Consider the following 12,949-nt stretch of genomic DNA (forward strand, 5'->3'; position numbering starts at 1 on the left):
ATTTGTTTTGTAGTCCTTGATTGCGCTCCAGTCCATTTACTGAGGCAGAGTCGTCTTGCACTGAACTGAGAGTTTATGGATTTGTCTAGTCTAGCTAGTCACCCAGCTGGGGTACTCCCTGTTTCCTCCTCCTGAGCTCTGGGATTACAAGCCTTAGCCATGCCCCGCAGGCATTTGTGAGGATGCTGTGGGTCAGAGCACCTGTCCTCATGCTTGCAGAGCTAGTGCTTTATCCACTGAGCCATCTCTCCAGCCCTCACACTGGCTCTTAAACAGATCTGTAATCTGAGTCTTCTCAGTGTGCCCAAGGGACAGCTGGCCCAGCCAGCACCCTGTATCTCTCCCCCAAGTTCCTAACTTTCCGAGCTGATGTTTTTGGTCTCTCAGTCTCGAAGCCAGAGTCACATAACTAATATGTAGATTAGTTTAAGTCGTCTCCTAGCTCAAACCTTCCTACCCTTTCCACCTCGCTCTGAGTGAAATACTGGATCCTTTCAGCAGGTCATAAGCTCTACAATGACCCTTTCCACCCCACCCTGCCATTTCCCGCCTTTAGATGCTACTTCATTCTCCTCACTCATTCTCCATGGGTTAATCTGCTCTACTTCCATATTTCTTGAACTCACCAGGAACTTGCTCACCTTTGCCCTGGCTTTACCATTCTTTTGGGATGACTTCCCACTAGTCAGAAGCTTGCTACCTGCTTTCTGAACCAGCACTGCCATTCCAGAATTTACCCCTCATCATTTTCCTGCTTGATATTTGTTACCACTGAACAGCAAGACTTTCTTTCCTTCCTTCCTTTCTTCCTTCCTTCCTTCCTTCCTTCTTTCCTTCTTTCTTTCTTTCTTTCTTTCTTTCTTTCTTTCTTTCTTTCTTTCCTTTTTTCCTCCTCCTCCTCCTCTTCCTCCTCCTCCTGCTCCTCCTTCTCCTCCTCCTTCTTTTTAGCTTTTCTGAAACAGAGTTTCACTGTGTAGACCTGGCTGTCCTGGAACTCTCTCTAGATCAGGCTGGCCTCGAACTCATAGAGATCCACCTGCCTCTGCTTCCCATGTACTGGTATTAAAGGTGTGCGATACCACTGCCAGGCAAGCATAGATTTGCTTTCCTCTTGTCACTTCTACCTACAAAGAGAGTGGAAACTGGGAGATAACCAACTGTTTGTTGGTTGTTATGTCTCCTGGGACCAAGTTAGTGCCTGACCAACAATATCAGCTCAGAGTTGCTCACAGTCTCTGGGAGCTGGTTATTTCTTAATATTAATGTTTATTTATTTATATGTATGTGTGTGCATATGTGTGTGTATGTGTGGTATGTACTTGTTGTGTATGTGTGTGTGCCTATGGGTGTCTGTGGGGATGATATGTATGGGGATGATATATGTATATGCCATGGATCACATGTGCAAGCCATAGAACAACATTCAGGAGTCATGTCTCTCCTTCCACCATGTGTAAGCCTGTGACCTAATTCAAGATGATCAAGACATTAAGCTTGGTGGCAGATGCCTGTTGTGTAAATTTCTTCCTGGGAAAACATGATTGATACAGAAGGGCCACATTCATTGTGGGCAGTGCCAGCCCCAGGGCAGGTGGTTCTAGGCTATATAAGAAAGCAGGTTGGGCAAGCAAGCGCTGGAGAGAAAGCCAATGAGCAGCATTCCTCTGTGGTCCTTGCTTCCTGCCCTGTTTCCTCATTAAAGACTGTAAACTGTTAAAGTGATGTTAGCCTTTTCTTCCCCAAGCTGCTTGTGTTCAATTGTGGTGTTTATCATGGCAATGGAAAGCAAATGAAGACACATCCTGTGTCTTAACAGGTTTCCCTCCAAGAAGATTTCATCGCAGACAAAATTGCTATATACCAGCGCCTTCATCTGCTGAGCCATCTTGCTGGAGCCCTGAGAGATTTGTTTTATTCTTTTCTATCTTTATTTTTTCCCCTCAAAACTTTTTCTTATACAATATATTTTGATCATTCAAACCACTATAACTCCCACCAATAATGAATAAGAATTTCTCTTTCTCCATATCCTCAGCAATATTAGTCTTTTTTGGTTGTATTATGACTGGTCATTCTGGCTGTGATGAGATGTTGTGCTGGTTGAGTGAGCCTGGCCTCCACAGATTTGAATGCTTGGTTCCCAGTTAGTACAACTCTTTGGAAAGGATTTGCAATGTGTGCTTATTGTAGGAGGTGTGCCACTGGGGGCTGGCTTTGAGAATTCAAAAGCCCCCACAGGTCCCAGTGTCTCTTGTTCTTTCTGTGTGTGTGTGTGTGTGTGTGTGTGTGTGTGTGTGTGTGTGTGTGTGTGTGTGTGCTGCTTGAGGATCAGGATGTAAGCTCTCAGCTATTGTTCCTGTACCATGCCTGCCTGTCTGTTGCCAAGCTTCTAGCCACAATGTCATGGACTCCAGTTGTGACTCTCAAAATTATTATTATTATTTTTACATAATTCTCTATTGACTTTTTGGAAACTTCACATCATGCACCCCAATCCCACTTACCTCCCAGTCCCTCCATATCCACCCCACTCCCGGGCAGTATGCTCCCCCCACAATTTATTAAAAACAAGACAAACAGAAAACCCAGCTTGCTCCTCCATCTTTCCAACACCTCTTCATTCATCCTAGTGGGATCAGGAGTTGCAGTGTGCCACTCAGTATATTTTTTTATTCAACCAGACCCGCCTACAAAATGTTCATTGCAATGAGTCATCGGTCTGGTTCAAGGCCTCTGACACACCATCATCACTGGGCCCTCATCAAAACACCTCTTGGATATCCCACTGTTGCCCTGAGTCTTGGAGAGCCTGTGGCTGTCACTCTGAAGGATCAGTCCCTTAGCATACTCTAGCTGGTCATAGTTGGGGCAATGTTAGAGTGGGCCAATCTAAGGCACAGGATGTGGATCTGGGTGGTAGCTGAGCTGGTCAGTCCAGGCCGCTGGCACCACCCCCTCAGGTGAGGGGCAGAGCCATGCTGCTTAAGCCTATGCCATCAGGGCCAGCTGTCCCATGCCTGTGGTGAGGGATGGGACCATCTCTTCTGAGTGTAGGGTAAGCTCTCCCGTGGTGGGGTGGGACCAACTATTCTACTGCAGTGTACAACAAGGGGCATGAAAAGCTATCCTGGGACCAGTGAGGGGCAGTATGGCCATCAATTTCGACATCCATGGTTCCTATGACCCACTGTGGTAACTAATATGAGCCAAGGACATCAGCCCAGACACTGGTTGCCGTTGGGCTGTGGACCCATGGCAGTAGCCCAGGCCCAGATAGAACCATAGCTCCATGTGGCTGTGCAGACCACCTGATTGGCATGGTACTAGTGGCAGCATGGCTCTTGGACACCAACTTGGCCACAGAATGTGGCCTAGACCATGGGCATTTGTGTGGTCTTTGGTGGTATCACAGGCCACAGACATCAACATAGACCCTGACTGTGGTAGAACCAAAGACCCAGGCACGGTCCTCATTAGCAGCCTGGGTTTGGATATCACCTTATCCCCAGGTGGCAGCACGGGCCACTCTGATTGGTATGGATCCAGCAGCAGTGAGGCTCTTGGACACCAATATGGCCCCAGGGGGTGGTCCATCCCCTGGCATCAGCATGGCTTTCAATGGTATTATGAGCCATGGACATTAACACAGACCCTTGCTGTGATAGGGCCATGAACCCAGACATGGCTCTTGGCAGCAGTGCTGGCTCAGACAACATCATGGCCCCAGTGACAGCATGGCCCATGGATACCAATATGGCCACAGGATATAGCCTAGACTCCAGGTGTCTGTGAGGCCTTTGTTGGCACCACAGGTCAGGGACATAGTAGACCCTGACTGTGAACCACGGACCCAGACATGGCCCTCGGTTGCAGCCTGGGCCTGGGTGTCACCATGTTGCCTTGTGGCAGTGAAAGCCACTCAGATCTGTATGTGGCTCAGGCTGCAGCATGACCCTCAGATCCCCACATGGCTTCGGGTGATGGCCCAGACCCTGGGTATTTGCATGGCCTTTGGAGGTATCAGAGGTCATGGATATCAACCCAGACCCTGGCTACATACAGTAGGGCCAAGGACCCAGACATAGCCCTATGCCCCAGCCTGGGCTCAGATGTCACTATGACCCCTGGTGGCAACACAGGCCACCCAGATTAGCATGGCCCCAGTGGCAGCATGGCTTTTGGACACTAGCATGGGTGAGTCCCAAATTATAACCTTTTAATTTCAAATGGTTCCATTTGTCAATTTGTCCCATTTTCTTGTTTCTCCAGAGAGGCCTTGGCTTTGCCTGCATCAGGAAATGTTTTCCCCACTCCCCCTCTAGCAGACCCAGGGTTTCAAGTCCTGCGTTAATGTCTTTGTTGCATTTGGAGTTGAGTGCTCTGAAGGGTGAGAGGAGAGGAACATTCTTCTACTGCAGGCATTGAGTTTTTCAGCATCACTTGTTAGCAAGGCTTTTTGTTTGCCAGTGAATAAGTACTTTTGTCACCAATGAGTATTTTTGCTTGTCATTTTATTTTAGAACAACAAAAAAATCCCCTTATCATCTAAGACATTTCCCATCCAAAACATTCAAAGTCAATAGATTATTTTAAGTTAGAACATATTTGACAAGTTATTCAAGAAGTATATTAAGGTAATTTCAGACTGTGTTACTACAGTATGAAAACACTGCAAGAATAAGTAATTAATTTATGACAAAACTTCATGATTGGATTTATAAATCTTAGTCTGTTTCAGAAATTTGAAAATCACACACATGCTACATGTCCTTTGTAGAATCATTTATAACTTGTTTTGAACTGTTTAGATGAAGCAAATAAAGAAACAATAAGTAAAATTAAATTTCCTGAGTTTAAATAATCTGATGTTTTAGTAACACTTGATTATATACATTTTCACACACACAGTTTGTATCTGCATCTAGTGTGTAGTCTCATTTGCATATGCTTAAATATTTGTTTACCAATTGTGTTGCTTTCCTGGGGAGATAAAAAATTAACATCTGCCCTTAAATTCTGACATTTCCACAGCACAAAGAATGACTCATTAACCTCATCTTAATGAGTAGAAATGAATTTATTAGAGATTACTCATAGAGCAATGCAAGACCCTGGACATCTGCATGAGGTTCCCCACCCTCTGTCACCAAACTCATAAATCCTTTGGCTCTCTGCCTTAGAATTGATATAAACTTTGTTTCCTAGCGCCACCTAGTGTGAAACAGCAGAGGTGATCCCAGGCTCTGAAGGTAGTCTGTGTTTGGCCTTATCAGGGCTTCTGGGAGATTCGAAAAAACACTGCTCATTTGGGGAAGGTTAGCTTGTTTCACTGCAGTCAGGCATGTCAGACTAGCCTCATTCAAGCTTGCTGCAAGATGGAGATGGTGAGAATTCAGAGGTCTGGGCTCATTCACCAGCGGATACACAGTTCAGACCCTTCATGGCGGCCACACTTTGGAGGAAGTCCTGCACGCTTGTTAAAGCAAAACATACTTCCTGATTGGCCACAGCGGCTAACATGACCATAACCTGTCTCAGCCTCTGCCACTAGCCCCTATAGACAAGAGTATAGGATTAAGAACCGACACTGTGATGAGGAGTGATAAAGAAATTGTTAGTACATTTCCAGGGTTTGATGATCTTGTCAATATGGTATTAGAAGATGTCACAGTTTGAAATTACAACAGAGGAAGAAGGATACAAAATTAGACTAGATTTTTAATAAATGGAAATAATGCAACAATGTTGTTTCCTGGAGGGAAGGGCCTGGAGTAACAATTGGATTTCCTTGAGTTATGTTAGATTCTGGCTCCTCCCCTTGACTTTTAATACTTATATTGTATAAAACAAACTTTTGTTAAAGGGAAATACTTTGAAGATATATACCCACTTTTCTATGCTAATCGTGATTATTTTGTAATAAGAGTTTTTTATAGACTAAAAAAATGAAGATATTTTGATAAAAACAAAACAACACAAAAAACTGTCAGACATTTGAGGTGTCAAGAGACAAAGTTTTTGGTTTTAAATTTTGTAATGTTTCTCCTTGAAGACACAAAGTGTTAAATAAAAGATTCTACAATTCAAGGAAGAACCAGGCAGGAATATTCAGCCACCCCCTACTCCCCCACACTGCCAACAAAGAAGCAGGTTCCCCAGCTCTCCGTTGTGACTATTGGTGTCAGGTCACATTGATAAACACATTTTATTGACAGCTAAGCCGCAGCTGGTAACCTGACACAAAACCTAGTTGGCTAATGTGTTTTTATAGTGGAAAAAAATAGGTAGTTGGCACTTTACAACCTAATGACAAGTAAGTTTCCCTTCTGCAAGAGACTAACTTTGGGACATTTAAAATGATGAACCCTTAATCACCTTAAAGTTCAGTTTTCAGAAGTTTACTGTTACAATTGTGTTCAATTATCAGTAACACAAACGGTGTAAACTTGTCAATAAACTTCTTTTTTTTATTGTTTTTTTCCCATTGTGTAAAGTATATTTCTCCCAAACCACTGGCTCGAGTTGCATGAAAGTGGACTTTAAAGTCTCCATTTCTGAACACTTATTGTTCCTTGGGACTTACTAAAAATCTGACACCTACTGCAGAGTCAGGAGTCTCTTGATGACACCACACTGTGTTTGCACTAAAATGACCACAGCTATGCAGGCTGCACAGATCGCTTTGTGAGACCCCAGCACAGAAGAGGCCTCAGAACATTTCTTGGAAGGAAAATTGATACTGAGAATTCTGTTCTCAACTATTTTCCCTGCGAGTGAGCCAGTATCATACTGAAGCAACAAAACTCTTGGCCACTGTCCAGGTTGCTTGTACTTTGCACCTGAAAAACCCCAGAGGACAAGATGGGAGGCACTGAGAAGTTAGATTAATGGCTCTGGCCATGGGCCTGGAAGGGAGGGCCACAGAAGCTTGTTCCAGAAGGGAAGCTGGGTGGCCTGGGGAAAGAGACTGGCAGGGATACCCTTGGAACAAGTACACAACCTTGCAAGCCTCAAGTGTCACTGTGGCAGGTGGATGAGCAGTGGAGAGTAATCTCACTTTGTCATTCATTTTAAAGACTAAAAAATTATTTGTGCATGTGCATCAGCGCTTATGGAGTCCAAAATAGGCTGTTGGATCCTCTGGGGCTGGATTCACAGGTGTGAGCTGCCTGGTTATGGTGCTGGGAGCAGTGCTCTGATCCTCTGCAATAGCAGCAAGGGCTCTGAGCCTTCTGTTCAGCCACCCTTCTTATTATTGTATATCAGTTTCTTAACATGAGAATCCCACCTCCATATGGAATGATGGAACTAAATGTTGCAGTTGCAAAATTTTGCCAAGAACAAATGATTTGTGCATATGCGATGGCCAAGATTAATTCAAATGTGGACTGATTCTGAGGTGTTTCTGCAGTGTGTACCATGTGACATCCTCACACCTGTGGTTCTGAGCACACAGCCTGAGTACTTTTGCACTGCAAGAGCCCAGTGATGCACCTGAAACACCTTGGCTCATAGTTGAGGCTATTGTTTGCTGTGATGACAACATTTTCCCTGTACATATGAGACCTTCTGCTCCTGTAGAAACAATGACAGCTTCACTATGGATTATAAAGATTTAAATATTTTCTCATTTTTGTTCTTCACCGTGTAAGAATCAAGTTAGCATGCATCTGCATTGTATTGTGGGAGAACATTTGGGTCTACAAGTGTGTGTTTTGAATTGCTGACTTGAGTTACATAAAGAGCTGATAAGTGAATTTTTTCTTGGGATTAGGACAGAATTTCCAACGTCTTCTGGAATGTGTGCTGCACATTTGTGTAAAGCATGAGAAATGCAAAATATCAATCAACTCTGAGAGACACTGGAGCTTCTCTATGTCAACAGCATCAAATATTCAACCAATATTTAATGCCTCATGCAAAAAATAAACAAATAATCCATCTCATCAGTTTTCAAATTTGCTGTCATCTTTAACAAATGCTAAATTATATTACAACAGTTGTTTTGATTTATATTCAGTAGAATTATTTGATTTATGTTCACATATATCTACATAACTAGATTTATGTAAAAATTATTTGGGAAAAGGAATTGAAGGTAGAAAAAGTTTGAGAAGCCCCTTTCCTTTCCTGTTCATAAGACATTTGCTTTCCAGGGAAAGTATCCTCCCATTGTCTCCATTCCCATGCTCCCCAGTCCTGCTTGTATCATCGAGGGTCAGGTGGGCTTGAGGTTGGCCACTCAGGCCATAAGAGCAGTTTGGACAAGGCCTGAATAGATTTGCTGCCTCCACCAAATGTTTCCTGAGATGCTCACCCCACATGAACATCTGGCTGGGGAAGGATAACAGGGAACATCTGGGTTCCCAAGTTGTCCTGGAAACTGCCATCATAAAGGCAATTCAGATGGCTACTGGCTTATAGATGGAGAAACTTAGAGCCAAGAGAAGCTCAAGCAGAGCCAGGACTCAAAGGAGAGTGCTCAGCCCTCAGATGTCAGGATCACACAGAGACCCTGTGCTACTTGTCAAGGAGGTCCATGATCAGGTGAGGATGGGTCTCGTTCAGAGCTCGGTAGACTTGGTCTTTGCAGGCCCTGGTCCAGGACCGGCTGTGGCTCAAGAGCTTCCTCATCTTGTCTTGGGTGGTGGCTTCAGCCCGCACTGCCTCATACTCCTGTTCACTCAGCACCAGACTATGCAGCTTGTCCAAGAGAGGGTCCACAGATGTCACTCGAGTCACCAGCTGCTCCCGATACTGGTCCAGGAAGTGTAGTGAGGCAGGAGCATCTAGGGGTGAAGATGAGACTGACTCTCAGAATAGAAAGGCTTCTCCAGGTCTCCCACTGGCTGCCCACTTCTTGCTCTATTCATATACCTCATCTGTACTCCTGACTCTTTCCTTCATCTGGAAGGTCATTTGAAAAATATCTTTATCTTCTTGAAGCCAGTCACTAGTCTGACAACTAACCTGACTGGGGGTAGGGTTGTTCATCCTGGGGTGTTCAGGTTGGGAGTTGGTGGAGTTATTGTCAATATGGGAAACAGCCAGGGGACATGAGAGGAACCCTGCCCTGGCATGCACCTGTCCTGGTGAGGTTTGCAAAGTGAGGCTCCGTCCTTTCCCACTGCCCTTCTCTTGAGGGTTAGATGATCTACCAGCAGAATACGATTGGCTTCTCTGGCCTTTCATACCCATTACTGACCTTTCTGGGCTGCAGGGATCATGAGTGGTGCAGGTCTGAGGTCTCCTGGAAGAAAGGAGAGATGAGTATCTGTAATGATGCCTGTCACCAACACTCGGTGCTCTCTGTGAAACTCCTAACCATGCCTGACATTTGAGAATGATACAATATGAAAATCTGGTATAATCTGGAAGATGAACATTTCCTTACTAACATAGGGAACATTTCCTTACTAACTAGGCGCCAGGTATATCATCATAGAGAGAGAAGACATGTAAATGAGCAATAGGCATTTTCCACACATGATCACAGCCTCAATTTTATCCTAGACTGAATTCCCTTGGAGGACTAACCAAGTCCCTTGCTGGCTTAAATTATTTGATATTTGATTCTGAGTGGAAAACTACTTTCTTGTCCTTGTTTGACCTGTACACTTACATGCCACAAACATGTGTTCTTGATTTGATGGCAGAATCAAGATGAAGCAAGACTGAGATCATGGGAACAGTGATTTGATTTTAGTAACAAGGTTAATAAATTTCAGCTCATGAATAAGCCCCAAGGGTTTGAGAAGACTCTAAATTCATTGTGCTCTAACAATTTAGGGAAGTCATTCCAAGGACTCAGTTTGTAGTATTGGTAGCCCTGGTTCCATTTGTATGAAGGGAAGATGGCATTGCTTATACGCCATGCTAGCTGGACTATCATGGTGCATTCTGACTTGTAGATAAACTGAAGCATCTAATGAGAAAATGCCTGAGTGATCATGAATTTAAAAGCCAAGATGTAAGATTGTGGAACAAGAGGACCATGACTATAATCTTCTGGTTTCTGAATACTTTCCCACATGGAAGGGGAACAGATCTTAATGAGCCCCAAAGAACAGAATTAAGAAAAACACGTGGAAAGGTTGTCTTAACATAAAGAAAAATAGCAACATTGCTCTCATCAACTAAGGAGCACATTATGAGATGTATATGAACATCATTTAACTTTTTCAAATATCCTACAAGCTATTCATTCTGATCTTCAGTTTGCAGGTGAGGAAGGCCATACTCAGATCAGTTAAGTTACTTTCCAAGATTGCCTGAGTGCTGGAGTGAGATTCAAACCCTGGCTGGATGCTGGGGCAGGTCAAGTCACCTGTGGCTCACTCAGGTCAAGGCTGAGCAAAGTCTGTTCTTGGACCACATGTGGAGCCTGTTTGTAGATGCTCAGGAGCAGGAACCACTGCTGTTTGAGAGCTGACAAGGGCTGGGAATCTCCAGAGGAACTGATTAGGGGAGCTTGGTTTTAGCCTTGTGTGTGCCGGACTAAGACTGTATTGTTGACTGAAATTATGAAATGTCACTATTTGTGTTTTCTTGTCCATGTCCATATGGATGACTTACAATAGCCAATAAATAGATAAAAAATAAACACAGATAAACAAATAAATAAAATAAATTCCGGACAGAAAACATAACCATGGAAACGAAAGAACTCTACGACAAAAACTTTAAGACATACAAAAACTTTAAATACATAGATGAAGGCCTTAAAGATGGAAACACACCCCTCCCTGCAATGCAATGTTGTGAAAATAGCCACCCTATTAAAAGCACTCTACAGATTCAGTGAAGTCCCTGTCATGATTCCAGAGACATTCTTTACAAAAAGCGGGGAAAAAGTCCTGAAACACATGTGGAACCACGAGAGACAATAGCCAAGGCAATTCTGAATAAAAACACTATTATGAGAAACATCAGCACATTTTATTTCAAATTAATGCTTCTGCATGGTAATTGTAACAGCATGGTGAGCACACAAAACCCCACGTCACTGGAATAGAATAGAGGACTTAGATAAAAGTCCTCACAACCACAGCTACCTGGCTTTTGACAAAGAAGCCAACAGTATACTCTGGAGAAAAGACAGCCTGTTCAACAAATGATACTGGAAGACCTACATAGCAAAACTTTAAAAGATAGACTGGTTGCCTATACCTCTCCTTTAAAAAGCCAAATCCAAATGACCAAAACCTCAATGTGAGACCCAGTACCCTGAACCAGGTAGAGGAAAAAGTATGGAGAATATGTCAATACAGCAGCACAAGTCAGGGTTGTGTGAATTCCTGATAGCACAGGAAGTAAATACAAGAGTTGATAAATCAGATCTCAGGACACTAAAATGTTCTGCAGAGCAAAGGAAACGTAATAGAGTGAAGATGCAGCCAAGAATGAGAGAAAACTATTTTCCAGCTAACATCTGACAGAAGATTAGGAACTAGCATATACACAGAACTCAAAAACTTAAATTCCAAGGAGATAACTCAACAACATGGTGAGCCATATGTAGGCGGAACCAGAGAATTCTTAAAGGAAAAAAAGGTTAGGAAACACTTAGTTTTCTAGTGCCAGTTAAATTTCTCACGATTCCATCTCATCCCTTGAGAATATCTAATATCTAGTACACAAAGCTGGAGTGGATGTAGGGAAAGTGGAACACGTACACACTTCCTGTGGGAGTACAAACTAGTGAAGTCACTGTGGAAATCAATCTGCAGGCTTCTTGAGAACTAGAACTAGAACTTCTATATAACCCAGCCTTACCATTCCCAGGAATATATCTAAGGGAATTTATATCCAACTATGCACAGCATGCTCTTTCAATCATGTACTGCTCACAGTAGCTAGGAAATACAATCAGCCTAGACATCCATCAACCAATGATTATATAATGAATGTGTGGCACACCTACACCATGGGGTTTTATTCAGGTGTGAAGAAAATGACATTCTGAAATGTAAGTATACAAATTAGAAAAAAATATTGAGCAAGATAACCAGGGCCCAGAAAGAAAACACTGTGTCTATCACATCAGTTTCTGTCCTGGAGTCTTTAGTTTTGTGGTGTTAACATGGTGTGCCCCTACCAGAACACTAGAAATGGGGCCTTAGGGATAAAAGGAGGACAGAAGTGTCATGATAAAATGAGGGTAGAGAGGGAATATTGGAGGCAGAAATGTTCAAACAGGAAGTGGGGGGGGGGATGGAGGAGACGAGGGAGTGGGTGGGATGTTGTATCAAAAATGAAGACAGTATTTAAAAGTCACAAGGAAAACTATATTTGGTAGTCCAATATTAAAAAACACAAAAGACTTTGAATCCAAGACACCCCATGATGCTTGAAACGGGAGGTCTTAGCAGTAGTGAGTTTCAAAACAAAGACCCAGTTTCCAGGTGTGGGATATCTCCATAGGAGCTGTTGGGCAGGGAGGCCCTGGAGCTTCCCAAGACAACACGAAAGCATTTCATCCTTCTTCATTCCTCATCAGAACTAGTGGATTAGACATTATGGTTGAAGACCCCCAGACATCATGGATGCGTGGTATAGATAACTCAAGCTGGAACTGAGTTGGAAGCTTCCTTCCTGTTGTTAAAGTTTCATACCATTATGTAGGCTGCAGAGGAAGAAAGGCATCAACAATAGTCTAACCCAGCTCTGTACTCTATATTCTTCAAACCAACTTGTCAGCAAGATGGTCCCATTGCTGCAATAGTGGTACAGCTGTGGTGGGAGCAACCTGTAGTTCTAATTAAATTTCAGTCCCATGTCTCAAGATAGACTCCATCACTAGCACTGTAAAGTTAGTAAAGCAAGCAAACCCATATCTGTGGAGGTCTTAGTCCCTTGAGAGAAGCTATTGCTGCTTAGCTAAATGGACATAGTATCAATGCCCTTCTAATAACCAATGTTTATCCTGCAGACAAAGACTGCTTTCAGC

General features: G+C 43.3%; 1 protein-coding gene and 1 pseudogene across 1 annotated transcript in view; one reads left to right on the forward strand and one right to left on the reverse strand.

The window, feature by feature from the left end:
- Positions 1-5,592: 5,592 nt before the first annotated feature.
- Positions 5,593-5,775, forward strand: LOC118238276 (annotated as a pseudogene).
- A 2,109-nt stretch (positions 5,776-7,884) lies between these two features.
- LOC100756703 (NACHT, LRR and PYD domains-containing protein 1a-like) overlaps positions 7,885-12,949 on the reverse strand; it is a 43,431-nt gene continuing 38,366 nt past the window's right edge. The window contains exons 14-15 of the mRNA XM_027426858.2: positions 9,206-9,250; positions 7,885-8,789 (exon numbers count right to left, since the gene is read on the reverse strand). Of these exons, the coding sequence (XP_027282659.1) occupies positions 8,521-8,789; positions 9,206-9,250 (314 nt within the window). The 3' untranslated portion in view covers positions 7,885-8,520. The remainder of the gene's footprint in view (positions 8,790-9,205; positions 9,251-12,949) is intronic.

The sequence above is a fragment of the Cricetulus griseus genome, chromosome 7 (genome assembly GCF_003668045.3).
Source record: "Cricetulus griseus strain 17A/GY chromosome 7, alternate assembly CriGri-PICRH-1.0, whole genome shotgun sequence".
NCBI classification, from domain to species: Eukaryota; Metazoa; Chordata; class Mammalia; order Rodentia; family Cricetidae; genus Cricetulus; species Cricetulus griseus.